Source organism: Eschrichtius robustus, chromosome 1, assembly GCF_028021215.1.
Source record: "Eschrichtius robustus isolate mEscRob2 chromosome 1, mEscRob2.pri, whole genome shotgun sequence".
Classification (NCBI taxonomy): domain Eukaryota; kingdom Metazoa; phylum Chordata; class Mammalia; order Artiodactyla; family Eschrichtiidae; genus Eschrichtius; species Eschrichtius robustus.
Genome location: NC_090824.1, coordinates 37874462 through 37889224, shown reverse-complemented (window position 1 = coordinate 37889224; position 14763 = coordinate 37874462). Strand labels below are relative to the sequence as shown.

At 33.4% G+C, this 14763-nt stretch overlaps 1 protein-coding gene across 1 annotated transcript in view; it reads right to left on the bottom strand.

Annotated features, from left to right (window-relative positions):
• Positions 1-11009: 11009 nt before the first annotated feature.
• Positions 11010-14763, bottom strand: part of SGPP1 (sphingosine-1-phosphate phosphatase 1) — a 33896-nt gene continuing 30142 nt past the window's right edge. The window contains exon 3 of the mRNA XM_068544322.1: positions 11010-13458. Coding sequence (XP_068400423.1) covers positions 12907-13458 — 552 coding nt within the window. The 3' untranslated portion in view covers positions 11010-12906. The remainder of the gene's footprint in view (positions 13459-14763) is intronic.

Sequence of the window (14763 nt, the reverse complement as noted above, 5' to 3'; positions counted from 1 at the left end):
GAAAAAAACTCCATACTGCAAAAGATATAACAAACAAGGCTCAATAAGTGACGTAGATAAAGATTAAAGAATTCCTACAAATCAATTTTTTAAAGACAATCCAGTAGAAAAATGGGTAAAACACTGGAGTAGGCAAACCACAAAAGGAAACTCGAATGATCATAGAGGGAAAAGCATTCAATTGCACTGAGGAGTAGAGATGCAAATAAAAGCAACAAGATACCATTTCATACTCATATATTAGCAAAAACTAAAAAGCATAAAATAGGATATGTTGGCAATGATGTGAAGCAAAAAAGTACTGTTATTGGGATTGTAATTGGTACTATTGCTTTGGAGAGCAATTTGTTTGTAGCTACTAAAATTATAAATGTGCATAATTCACAACCCAATACTTCCACTTTGGATATGTACCCAAGAGAAACTCTTGCATAATTCCACAAGGAAATTGTCACAAAGGTTTTTATAGAACTTTTTATTTTTCATTTTAGTTTTTATTTATTTTTTAAATTTATTTATTTATTTATTTTTGGCTGTGTGGGGTCTTCGGTTTTTTTTGTGCGAGGGCTTTCTCTAGTTGCGGCAAGCGGAGGCCACTCTTCCGTCGCGGTGCGCGGGCCTCTCACTATCGCGGCCTCTCTTGTTGCGGAGCACAGGCTCCAGACGCGCAGGCTCAGTAGCTGTGGCTCACGGGCCTAGTTGCTCCGCGGCATGTGGGATCTTCCCAGACCAGGGCTCGAACCCGTGTCCCCTGCATTGGCAGGCAGATTCTCAACCACTGCGCCACCAGGGAAGCCCTGGACATATATTTTTAATGTTCTTGGGTAAATACCTAAGAGTGAAATTGCGGGGTCATATAATTACTCTGCTTATATTTTGAGGAAGTGCCGAACTGTTCTCCAAAGACACTGCGCTATTTTACGTTCCCATCAGCAATGTTTGAGAATTCCAATTTCTCCATATCCTCACCAACACTTGTTATTGTTCGTCTTTTTTATCATAGTCATCCTAGTGTGTGAAGTGATATCGCATTGTGGTTTTGATTTGCAGTTCTCTAATGACAAAGGATGTTGAGCATCTTTTCATGTGCTTCTTGGTCACTTGTATTTTTTTTTGGAGAAAGGTCATTCAAATCCTTTGCCTATTTTAAAAATTGAGTTATTAATCTTTTGTTATTAAGTTGGAAGAGATCTCTATATATTCTAGATACTAGACCCTTATCAGATATTTTCGTCCCATTCTGTGGATTGTCTGTTTCCTTTTTTGATGGTATCCTTTGAGGCACAAAAGGTTTTGATTTTGATGAAGTCCATTTTATCTATTTTTTCTTTTATTGTTTGTGCTTTTGGTGTCATATATAAGAAATCATTGCCTAATCCAAAGTCACAAAGATTTATTCCTATGTTTCCTTCCAAGAATTTAATAATTTTAGCTCTTAATTTATCCACTTTGAGTTAAGTTTTGTAAGTCTATTTTTTTTTTTACCTTGAGTTTTTTTTTGAGTAAGGTTTAGGTTTACAGAAAAACTGGGGGAAAAATAAAGATATGCCCCCTAATCCCCTCCCCAACCCCCCCTATTAATTTTTGCATTAGTGTGATATTTGTTACAATTGAGGAGCCAACATTGATACATTATTATTAACTAAAGTCCATAGTTTACATTAGGGCTCACTCTTTGTGTTGTACATCAAAGCATGTTATTTTAATATAAAATTGCATATTAATATGTGAAAGAAGCCAATCTGAAAAGGCTATTACTGTGTGATTCCAACGATATGACATTCTGGAAAGGGCAAAACTGTGGAGACAGTGAAAAGATCAGTGGTTGCCAGGGCCTTAGGGGGAAGGAGGGAGGCATAGGTAGAGCAAGGGGATTTTTAGGGCATTGAAATTATTTTGTATGATGCTATAATTGTGGATACACGTCATTATATATTGGTCAAGCCCATAGAGTATACAACACAAAGAGTGAACTCTAATGTAAACTATGGGTTTTGATTAATAATGATGCGTCAGTGTTGGTTCAGCTATTGTAACAAATGTACTGCACAGGTGCAGGATGTTGATGGTGGTAGAGGCTATGTAAGGTTTGGGGAGAGGAGAGGTGGGGGAATGTGAGAACCCTCTATACTTTTTGCTCAATTTTACTGTGAAACTAAAACATTTTTTAATGAACCATATTGATAATTTAACTGTCCCTTCTAGAGGAATAAATAAATTGTGGTATAATTATATAATGAAATACTATACATTAGATAACAAATGAATTAGATCCATAAATTATAAACAGGGATATATCTCAAAAACATAATGCTGAATCAAAGAAAAGCAATTGTTGAATGATACCATTGATGTATATTTAAAAGAACACATAAAATATTGTACAGTGGTTATGGATATACAAATATGTGCGTAAAAGTAAACAATGGACTGGAAGGACTCATAACAATTGCCTCTGCAAATCATTAGAGGAGATGGGAATAGGGCAATGATGAAAAGATGCTTCTGTAACGTTTTACTTCTTTTTAAAAATAAACTAAATCACTAATCATCAGGGAAATGCAAATCAAAAGCACAATGAGATATCGTCTCACACCTGTTAGAATGGCTATTATCAAAAAGACAAATAAAGATATGCAGAAAAGGGAATCCTGTACACTGTTGGTGGCACTGTAAATTGGTGTAGCCACTATAGAAAACAGTATGTTAGTTGCTCAAGAATTTTAAAAAGGACTACTGTATGATCCAGCAATTTTACTTCTGGGTATTTACCCGAAGAAGGCAAAAACACTAACTTGAAAAGGTATCTGCACCCCCATGTTCATTGTAGCATTACTGATAATAGTTAAGACATGAAGCAACCTAAAAGCCCATCAATGGATGAATGGATAAAGAAAATAAATACACGTATGTACACACACAATGGAATATTATTTAGCCATATAAAAGAATGAAATCTTGCATTTGCGACAACATGGATGGAGCTTAAAGGCATTACGCTAAGTGAAATAAGTCAGACAGAGAAAGATGAATACCATACGATCTCATTTATATGTGGAATCTAAAAAACAAAAATACAAACTCATGGATACAGAGAATAGATTGGTGGTTGCCAGAGGTGGGGGGAGAAGAGGGGGCAAAATGGGTGAAGGTGGCCAAAAGGTACAAACTTCCAGTTATAAAATAAATAAGTCATGGGGATGTAACATACAGTATGGTGACTATGGTTAATAATACTGTATTATATACTTGAAAGTTGCTAAGACAGTAAATCTTAAAAGATATTATCATAAGAAAAGAATTGTAACTATGTGTAGTGATGGATGTTAACTAGGCATATTATGGTGATCATTTCATAATATATACATATATCAAATCATGTGTACACTCAAAACTAATATAATGTTATTTGTCAATTATATCTCAATTTTAAAAAGTAAAATACAATAGACTGGAAGCAAATATGACAAAATACCAAGGGTAGTTCATTCTAGGTAATGGGAATATAGATATTTATTATATTCTTTTCACTTTTCTGTAATTGTTATAAATTCTCAAATAAAACAGGGAATGGGTGGTGAGGAAGTGGAGACAATATACAGACAATTCGCAAGAAGCTGAAAACAGAGACATGAGGCAGACCATGTTTGTGTGCTCTTGGCAGCAATTTAGTAGATAGGGGAAAAGTCCATGTTTCAGGATAAAAAAGATAACTCCAGGAGAGAAATTCTCTATGAACTCCAATATATATCATTAATTGGAAAAAAAAAGAGGGGAGCAATTTGCAGAACAATATGTACAACATCCTGCTTTTGTTTAGAAAACCCAACTTTTATAAAACACAATTATGTATTTCAACATGTGTGAATATATACATACAAAAGAAAAAAAAAACCCTCCAAATGGCAACACTGGTTACTTCTGGGAGGAGAATGCAATTGTTATAATGGTCAAATAGGACTTCTGCTTTTCTTGTATTTGAATTTTTTTACACCACCAATGTATCCATATATATCTCATGTAATTTTTTGTGGCAAGTTAACTTCTCATTTCTGTGAAAAAATTTCACTGTAAGAAAACAGCTGACTGACATTCAATAATCTCATGTTTTCTAACAGAACTTTTGAAACATTTTTTAAATGCCTTACTGCAATGAGCACTGTTGAAATTTTAGAAATGTTCTAATGAACAAAGGTAGTGATTTTATGTTCTGCTTATTTTATTTTTAAAAAATATAACTTGATAATGTGCTCTGCAATTTTTAAATGTCTTGAATTTATTACAAGGGTCTTATTTTCTAAAATACAACATGGATTTTCAATGTTCATATGAGATTTATGCTTGTAATGAGGTAGTTTTACATTCTTTATCAAGCATTCTCTTCTCTGTTTTTTCTTTTAGTTCTGATTGAGATTCCCAAAGGGAATTTTCTTCTTTCTCTTTCTCTCTCTTTTTCATTTACATGTTCATCTCCATAGCTAGCAAGATTTGTTGAATGAATTATAGAATTACTGAGGTCTTTGGCATCTACCCTGTCCTTGGCCCCCTCCCTTTATTTTTTAAAGAACCATCTGTTTAGGGATTACAGTTCAGAGCTATTTGGATAGGAGGCTGGATTAGGTAATGCCTAGTGGTCACTTTAAACCTTGTGATTCAAACAAGAATTATGACCGAGACTTATAACCTCCTATTATGACCCTTCTAAAGCTATTAACTCATTGTTTCTCTTTGGAGAAACTTGAAAGTTTCTTAGATGGATGTCTACAAACCTTTTACGGACAGGACAAGATAGGCTCCTTCGACTCTATTCCCTCAGTGAAAAAGGAGTAAAATTTTTTCTGTTAAATTTCAGTATCCTCATAAAACCAATAGAAATATTCCCTTTGTTTTTGCATGCTTCGTCTAGTACAGTTTATTAAATTTTAGTGTTGAAAGGGATCTTAGAGAACGTCAAGTCCAACGTCTTCATTTTATATGTGAGGACATGGTGTTTCACGAAGACGGAGCTAGTGCCTAAAGGTGTACAGCAAATTATAGTCAAACACAAAACAAAGTCAAAACAAAAATTCTGCTCTTCTGACATCATCTGTAACATACTGGCTTGAGTCTGTTTCTTTTATTCAACATACTTGTTTTGTCGTATTTACTGGAGAAAACAGACACAGAATGGGAACATAAAAGTCAATACCAGTTTGACCAGCATCTTCATGCAGACTGGAATTCATACACAAAAATTTTCACAAGGATGAACAAGAGTTCTGTAAAAAATGAAGAGTTCTTTATCAGGGTCAGGATTTGAGAGAAACCACTGTTTGCAAGCTGGGAATCTGAAGTCAGCTTTATGATAGACTTGCAAGGGCAAGAATAAGAATGTAACATATTATGACATGGAACACCTTAAAGTCCCCCAAAACAAAATTCTATGATCTTTCTGTTCTACTTACAAAACCATCTCATGGAAAAGTCGCCAAAGGGTTCTTTGAATGAGAGTTTCAAGTGAATGATATGGAATGGCTGTACTTGCAGGTCTGCACTGTCTAGTAACACGTTTGAGGGCTAACTGGAAGGTAAATATAAGACAATATAGTTATTATGTCCTTTTAAAATAGGTAATAGACACACATACACACTTCTAACGAGGAAGCTAAGAGCCCTCCTGAACAATAATGTTGAATCAGAAAAATCAGGTGCTCATGGGTGTATTGTGGATTACCTGACATATATAGAACATATTTATGGTGTCTCTGTGATTCTACTAGCAAACATCCTTCCTACACTCACCCCACAATCCATGTCTCAAGCAGTTGGGGTTGATCAGATGTGTGATAGGTTCTGACTTCAAACCAAAGAAGAAAGTTCAGTCTCAAGTATGGTGGGATAGGAGATAAATTGAAGAACACCAACATTACTCCCAGAGCATGTCTCGAAATCCCAGTGCATCCCCTGGGAGGGAGTCCTTGTTGTGGAATACATGAAGGCCTGCAAACTCTGCAGTCCTCATGCTGCATTCCTTAGGGTTGTTTGCAGGGTTCTTGGTGTGCCATTATTTGCTTTACAACCCCCTAGTGAGGGTGGAAGGTTGGGGGAGTATAACTTCACATTCAAAGTTCTCCTAAGTCACTTGGGGCTCCTCTAAATAACTGCAGCTGTAGCAGTCATGACCTCATGTCACCAAAGTTCAAGGCCTTGGGCTTCTTCATATAAAATCCAGGATTAATAATAAAAAATTGCCTTACTTCTCTTCTCAATAAGTAAACAAGACTTAAAGCTAAACACACAACTCTCTTCCGTTATCACAGATTAAAAATATATCCTTATTTATTGAACAAACAATAGTTTTTTTTGTTTTTTTTTAAACTTTTTTTTTTAATGCTTCTGTCCTACTTAGTGTCTTTCATTTTATTAGCTACTTGTTAACACCCTTCTGTTGTCGTTATTTTCTCTTTTTTATGTTTCTTCAGAATATAACTTTCTTTTAAAAAACTTTATTTATTTATGGCTGTGTTGGGTCTTCGTTTCTGTGCGAGGGCTTTCTCTAGTTGCGGTGAGCGGGGGCCACTCTTCATCGCGGTGCGCGGGCCTCTCACTATCGCGGCCTCTCTTGTTGCGGAGCACAGGCTCCAGACGCGCAGGCTCAGTAGTTGTGGCTCACGGGCCTAGTTGCTCCGCGGCATGTGGGATCTTCCCAGACCAGGGCTCGAACCCGTGTCCCCTGCATTGGCAGGCAGATTCTCAACCACTGTGCCACCAGGGAAGCCCCAAACAATAGTTTTGATTACCTTCAAGTTGGGTGTAATTTCATCCACAAGCAATAAATAGTGCAGCTCTTCTACTGGTAAAGGAAGGCAACATCAACTATTACCATTGTTTACTGAACAACTTAACAAACTTCTCAGCTTTACATTCTACCACTCCCTTCCAGGTACCTTGATGCTCCAGACAAACTGCAATCCATTTGTTTGCCAAACAGGTCTAATACATCCCATTTCCATGTTTTGGTTCATCCGATTACTTCTACCTAAAATGTATCCTCTGTCTCACCACACTGCTCTTAGCCCATTGAAATTTTATTTCACTTATTTCATTCATTCATTTATTTCAATAATGCATCATAAAGTTACAGTCTGCCTAAGTATTTAAGAAGACTGCACGTGATTATCTGCTAATAATATTATAGAATAGATTTATGCACTTGGTAAGAAATTGCCATATATGAGCTCTAAGATGCCAGATACATCTAAAGTATTTTGTAATTCTTACCATATGACCCAGCAATCCGACTCCTGGGCATATTATCCAGACAAAACTATGATTCAAAGAGATACATGCACCCCTATGTTCATAGCAGTACTATTCACAATAGCCAAGACATGGAAACCACCTAAATGTCCACTGACAGATGAATGGATAAAGACGATGTGGTACATATATACAATAGAATACTATTCAGCCATAAAAAAGAGAACAAAATAATGCCATTTGCAGCAACATGGTTGCAACTAGAGATTATCATACTAAGTGAAGTCAGAAAGACAAAGACAAATATCATATATCACTTATATGTGGAGTCTAAAATATGACACAAATGAACCTATCTATGAAACAGAAACAAAATCAGGGACATTTGAATAGATTGGTGGTTGCCAAGGGGGAGGGGGGTGGGAGAGGGTAGGAGTGGGAGTTTGGGATTAGCAGTGCAAATTGGTATATATAGAATGGATAAACAATAAGGTCCTACTGTATACCACAGGGAACTATATTCAGTACCCTGTGATAAACCATAATGGAAAAGAATATGAAAAACAATGTGTATGTATGTGTGTGTGTATATATATATATATATATATATATATATATATATATATATATATATATATATATATATATATAAAACTGAGTCACTTTGCTGTACAGCAATTAACACAACATTGTAATTCAACTATACTTCAATAAAAAATAGATTAAAAAAATAAAGTGTTTTGTAAATCTATGATTACCCTTAACATATATAACATAGTTGGAAAATGTAGACAACTTATTTTTAGAAAAGGAAGAAAAATATTTCAGACATAAATGTCATGTTTGGGTTTGTAATTAATGATATTTATAAATTAAGTTATATGTTAATTTAAAAAATTTACAGCTTGTGTCCATGAATAATTTAAATAAGATTTTGGGAATATACTGACAAGAGAAAGAAATATTTTTAAAATATTTATTTTGTAAAGCTATTTGAAACATTTTGCAGAGTGGAAATGTTGAGGGACTACTTTTTTTTCTTTTACTTTTTCAAGTTTGTCATCACAGCATTTCAATCAGAAATTAGCAAAAGTAACACCACCATTAAAATGAGTTTGGTGAATTTTATCCCTTAAGTCAGCCCAGATAAAAGCAGGGAGGCGGACACTGGGGGAACTTTAAATATTAGGGGAATTAGAATCCACTTTATTGTCACCAACCCCAGTTGAGTTCCGTAAGTCTGGGCCTGGAGACATTTGGAATCCAGGGGAGTCTTTGTGCTGAAGTAAAAAAATTGATATTTAAGCCCTGACTATATCTCATCTACATTTTAATTATAAATATCACTTTAATTATAAAAATCACAGATTGTGAAGTAGTTGGTTATGTGAAAGATTAAAGATCAAACTGTACAAAGTAATATTCTCAAGAACATATTTATATAGCTTATTACTAGAAACTAAAGTTATATCCCCATATATGCAGAATATTTTCTTCTCAGATTTTATTTTAATTCCAAAGAAAATAACATCTTAAAACTTATTTGGATACAAATCACATTCTATACAATGGGGTATTATAGTAATTACATGTAAAACATTTCAAGAATCTAAATGATTATCCTTTAAATATTTGCATGAAAAGTGACAAAATTTTTACTAGATGAATTGGATGCATTTACTTACAACCTAAACCTTTAAAACAGCTAGAACAAGAAGTAAAATGTAGACTATTACATAATTTTAAACTTTTTTAGATCACCGGTCTCTCTAAGAAGCTGATGAAAATTGTAGAATTTTTCACCCAGATAAACACACATACTGAAGCCTGTCTAGAGACTGGGTAGTCATTCAATATATATTATTATGCGTGCTCTGTCCCAGGGATCCAGAAGTAAATAGAGGCACAAGCCACTTTTCCTCATAGAGCTTACATCATGGAGATGAAGATAGAAAATTTAAGAAAATAATACATAAATAATTACAGGTTGTGATATGTGCTACAATGGATTTCAATTATGAGAACCCCTAATTTAGGACAAGGGACAAACCTCAAATCTGAAGGGGTAATATTACTGTAGTAACTATTTTTTAAAAAGAGAATCCATTTTACATCTCATAAGAAAATGTCATTATGTAACAAAGGAAACTTTAAAAATATGTATTAAATCAAACAAATATTGCAAACAGCATAATAGGTAAGTGTATGAACTTTTAAAACATGAGATAATGGACTTTATGACATTTAAGGTTGAAATAGACCCAATGATGTTGTAGACATCATGATACAAGCTGTTAGTATAGGTCATAAAGCTATTTTAAAATTCACTTGGCTTTTAGAAAATGACAGGAAAATACCCTTTAAAAACACACTTTAGATTTCTGTCATATCCTGTTGCTTACAGTACTAGGAGCTAGGCTTTTTAGACATCCATGGAAAGTGCACCAAGACTAAGCATGATGAAAGGAAAAAAGAAGGACAAATTAGCAGATACCAGATAGTTGAGGTTAAAAAGCTAGTGTTTATTTCTGTAAACATTTTCATTTTAAAAAAATACTTATTTTTCTTTGAATTTTCCCTCCTGTGTGTCTCACAAGGAAGGCATGGCATGCTTTGTTTATAAAGATTTGTAGTGGTCTGGTGTGCTTAAAAATGAAGAGCTTTCTAAAATGTCCTTTGTAATTAGCATGTTAAAACTTATTTTTATTGTGCTATTTGTAGCCTATGTAACCACCATTAAAATCCAAGTGTAAAAGTTATTTAACATTCAAGTTTAAAAGTTTTCTTTTTAACTTATGTATATAACAGCAAAAACTGGAAGAACATGACCAAAATTTGACAAAATAATAGCATAGTAACATCCACTACATCAAAATTACTTTCTCAAACTATTGCCTCTTCCCTTTCTCAAAATAATCTCCACAGCAAGCAACAAAAACTCCCTTCAGAAAAACTAATTCAGCTACAAAGTTGCATTTTAAAAACTGGGCCTTATTGATGTCCAGATTAAACAGTTTGGTTTTAAATCTAGAGTAAACATTCTTCATTAACAAGAATGAAATTGCTTTGGCAATAAAAAATCTTTGCCGTATAAAATTGTGTGATTATATACAACTTTACTCAAAATAAAAACATTTTAACATTTACTCATCTTTATCAAACATTTTATGAAAATCTGCCTTTAAATTATACTCATATCACTGAATTAATTTTTATGTTGTCTTTGAAAGACACATTTAATAAACATTACTTGTAAAGAAAGCTAGTAGATAAAGTTAAATTACATAAGTCTACTATAGTAGCATTGCTTTATATTAGGTCTTATAATGACTTTCGGGAAGCCCTAGTTTTTGCAGTTCACATGTCATGGCACTTTATAATTACAAAATGAAATGTCCATATGTTTATTTTGCTTGTAAAAGTACCTGTTCCTTGTATTATGATTAATTCCTGAATTAATGGATTAACAGTCAACTACCTACAATACTTAGTCGTGGATTTTACTGAAACATGTTTTAGGCATAAGTTTTAAAAACAAAGTTATGAAACTTTTCACTAAAAGTACAGTGTCAGAATGATCATATATAGAGCCCAAAGCAGTTTGAACCTTAAAGAATTTCTTCAATGTCTTCTATTTCTAAAAACAGTACTTATATTGAATAAAATGCTTCACAGGAAAAGACTGCTAGAATGAAAATACTAGATATATTTTACAAATCTCTACCAGACAATACAGAAACAAATGCATAGAAGGCAAACAAAACACCCTCCAATCTTGAATTTGGCTTTTATTTTAAAATACATTTAGCATGGAACTATCATAGGACAGAAAATAATAAATCACAAAGAAATGGAATATTTTCAAATACCTTTTAAGCTAGATATAAAAATTAATAAGATAGCATATACTCAAATTATGGGAAATAGTCCCTAAAATTTGATTCAGTGAACACATTTTGAAAGAAAAGTTCTTTGCACATTTTCCAACGTACCGATATGTTCCTAAGTGCCTTGGTTTTCTGTTAATAGGTAAATGTCGAAAATTTAGTTGCTTTACTTACAATTATCAGATTCACTATTGGCAAAAATTACCATGTCCCTAAATTCTCAATCAGAATTATAAAAATATGAGCTCAAATAGTTTTGCTGCCCAACATAGAAACATCTTAAGTTGATACCTCTGGATAATCAGACAGATATTGCACTAAGTCAGTAATTCCATACCTGATGCTCATTTACATGGAAAGTTAATTCTCTTCTTTATGAAAAACTTACTACAAATAAACTTAATGTTAACCTAATTACAATTACACTTCAAAATATAAAGGCACGAACAGAATAAAGAATAGTTTAATATTTATACTCAAATATTCCACCATGGAAATAATAAAAGGTTGAAAAAAAAAATAGGGCCTAAAATACTGATACTTTAAAATTTTATAATTTACCGTAGTAGCTAATAAATGGTATTAAAAGTTAACACTGCTAAACCCAATCATTTCCAAATAATTTAGAAACATGGTTTGTTTACATATGAAACGTGCATTGTCCCATCTATAAAGTTCAATTACAGTTCCATTCATTGGAAATATCTACCTGTAGTATAAACGATCAAGACAATGTACAAAAAATATATCTTGTTCCTATAACTTACAATGCACAGAAAAATACCTACAAAAATGGAAATATTTATCCATTTAGGTTCCCAATAAATTAGTGAGAAAGTTTAGTCCATTCCACATTTCTTTCTAAACAAAGGCTAAAGAACTGAAGGTGGTTTACTGCTAGCCCTGTTAGCTTGACAGATATTTTTTAAAATATTTGTCTGATTATATGTAACTTAAGATAAGGTTAGTCTTATTTTTATATCACAGTATACATGGCATTTCTTAATTCAGCAACAGAAAGGCACAATTAGCAAGCAATAAAATTCAGTACCTGAATTATTAAACTAATGTCCAGAACAAGTGCAAATAAAGTACATTCAACACAGTGTACAGAACTGGGAAACAAAAAAAGGAATCCAAAAACTAATTTTTCTGAAAATTTGGTCCATTAAAAATGCCTCCTATGTTCAACATCATGAGTAACGTGAAAGGTGATGGCAGTATAAAAAGAGGCAGTAAATCAATATGTGGTAGCATACGAATTCTGGTCTAGTAATTATGCAATTTGATCAGGAAATGGCTCCCATAGTAAATAAACATTAAATATATCTGTTAATAACAACATACCTGTATTAAGTCCAAATACACAGGCACAACTGTTTGCATATTATTATTGATTTTATAATACACCCCCATGGTTTAAAAAAAAACTTAGGTATATTATTTTATATATAACATATATTAGATACATAATTGTATATTATGTTCCTTAATATATATTATATATAACTTGAATCCATAATAGCACAAAACTCTCCAAATATTACATGAACATTCCAAATGGATACTTATCATTTTCTCAATGTTGAAATAGCTCAGCTCACCTAAAACAATAACTGGATGTGCAATGATAAAATGCCCTGACTCATGAATTTACTTAAATAATTATTTAAGTTAAATTCCTGCAAAAGCCTAACTCTGATTTGGCTTTTAACTAGAATATGGTTTTAGATATCAGTAACTGATACCCTCCTTTCTTATTGTAAATAATATTTCTCCATCAAGAGATACCAATAAAGAAAAATATGTAAGGAACAAAAAATGTGATAGAGAAACCAACCATTCCATAGGTAAGATACCGATAAGGAAGTTCAACTTCCATGTGCTGTCTTGCTTTTCGAACATCATCACACGGTATATTGAAGATTTTACAGGCTAAAGGAATAGTGATCCTTTTCATTATATCTCTGACTACTAGTACAAACAACATCCCTACGAGAATCCGCAATATGGCTTTTCCAAACAGAGTCACTGAAATGGGGTGCCTAGGTAAAGGTAATATATCCAGAGGAGGATCTAATATTAGACCCATTTTATAGGTAAAATGAGATCCACATGCAATCCCAGCACCACTTCCTAGAATCTCAGCTGTGTCTCCCCGGGATGTACTCCAAGTGTCTAGAGTGAAAGAAAAGATCCCCAAGGCTAAATGAAGCCCGATGATGATTAATGGAGCATATTTGTGAGTTTGGTTGAAGTTGTCAATCAGGTCCACAAATGGATAGAAGATAGCTAAGATTAAAATGGTATATACGAATCCAGCAATAACATCCTGAGAAAAGAAGAAGGTAGAGTTGTTTAGTATAATAATTTTTTGGCATTTAAGGAAATATATATATATATATATTTCACATTTCAATGTTAATAAATGTACATTTTTTAAATATGCCACATTCTTAAAGTAAATTTTATATAATAGGTACTAAAAGCTGTTTTAATAATACTAAAAAGATTCATTGATGATAATAAAATGATTATACTTTTATAGTTCTGCCCTTTTACAAATTAATACATATATGCTATACACAAATGTATATTCAAATGAACAATAAACTATGCTTAACGTATGTAGTTGTGATTTCTGGGAAAAACAATATACAGCTGACCCTTAAACAACATGAGTTTGAATTGTGTGGATCCACTTAACTGCTGATTTTTTTCAACAGTAAACAGTAGTACAGTACTACATGATCCCCAGTTGGTTGAATCTGAGGATGCAGAACCCCTGATACAAAGGAACTGCAGATACAGAGGAACCAAGTTTATGAAGGGCACTCTGTAATTATAGGTGGATTTTTGATTGTGCTGACCTCCACGTTGTCCAAGGATCAACTGTACTTATTTTTCAAAGACTTCATCTTCATGCATTTACTATAATAATCACACATTTAAATACATAATTATTTCCATGACTAAAGAGGATACAAAGCCTATTTTTCCTTTTCCCATTCATTCATTTATTCACTGAACAAATACTTATTGAGCACCTACATGTGCCTGACACTATTTTAGGGGCTGAGGATACACTGCTTAATAAATGAAAAGATTCCTACTGCCATAGAGCCTACATTTTAGTGGGGATGACTGACAATAACCATGTGAGTAAAAAATAGATAAATATTACAATTTCAGATTGTTATAAAGAAATTAAAACAAGACAATGGGATAGAATGATGAAAGACCCTATTAGAGTGATTAGGGAAACCTGTCTGAGGAGGTGACCCTTGAGCAGAAATCTGATTCCAAAAAAGAGTCAGCCCTATCTTTAGATCTAAGGAGAAGTGTCCCAGGTACAGGGAATACCAAGTGCCAAGGCCTTGAGGCAGAAAAGAACCTAGTGAGTTCAAGGAACTGAGAGAAATTCCGTGTGGCTCAAATAGTGAGAAGAGTGATGTGATATGAGATCCAAGAGACAGGCACATGTCAAATCATGTAGAGAGGGCCCCTGTAGGCTAGGTAAGAAGTTCAGATTTTATTTCAAAAGTGATAGGGAGTCTGAAAGATTCCCAAGTAGGAGTGTAATAAAATTTGATGGATATTTGTAGAAGAACACTCCATCTGCTGTGTAGAGAATATA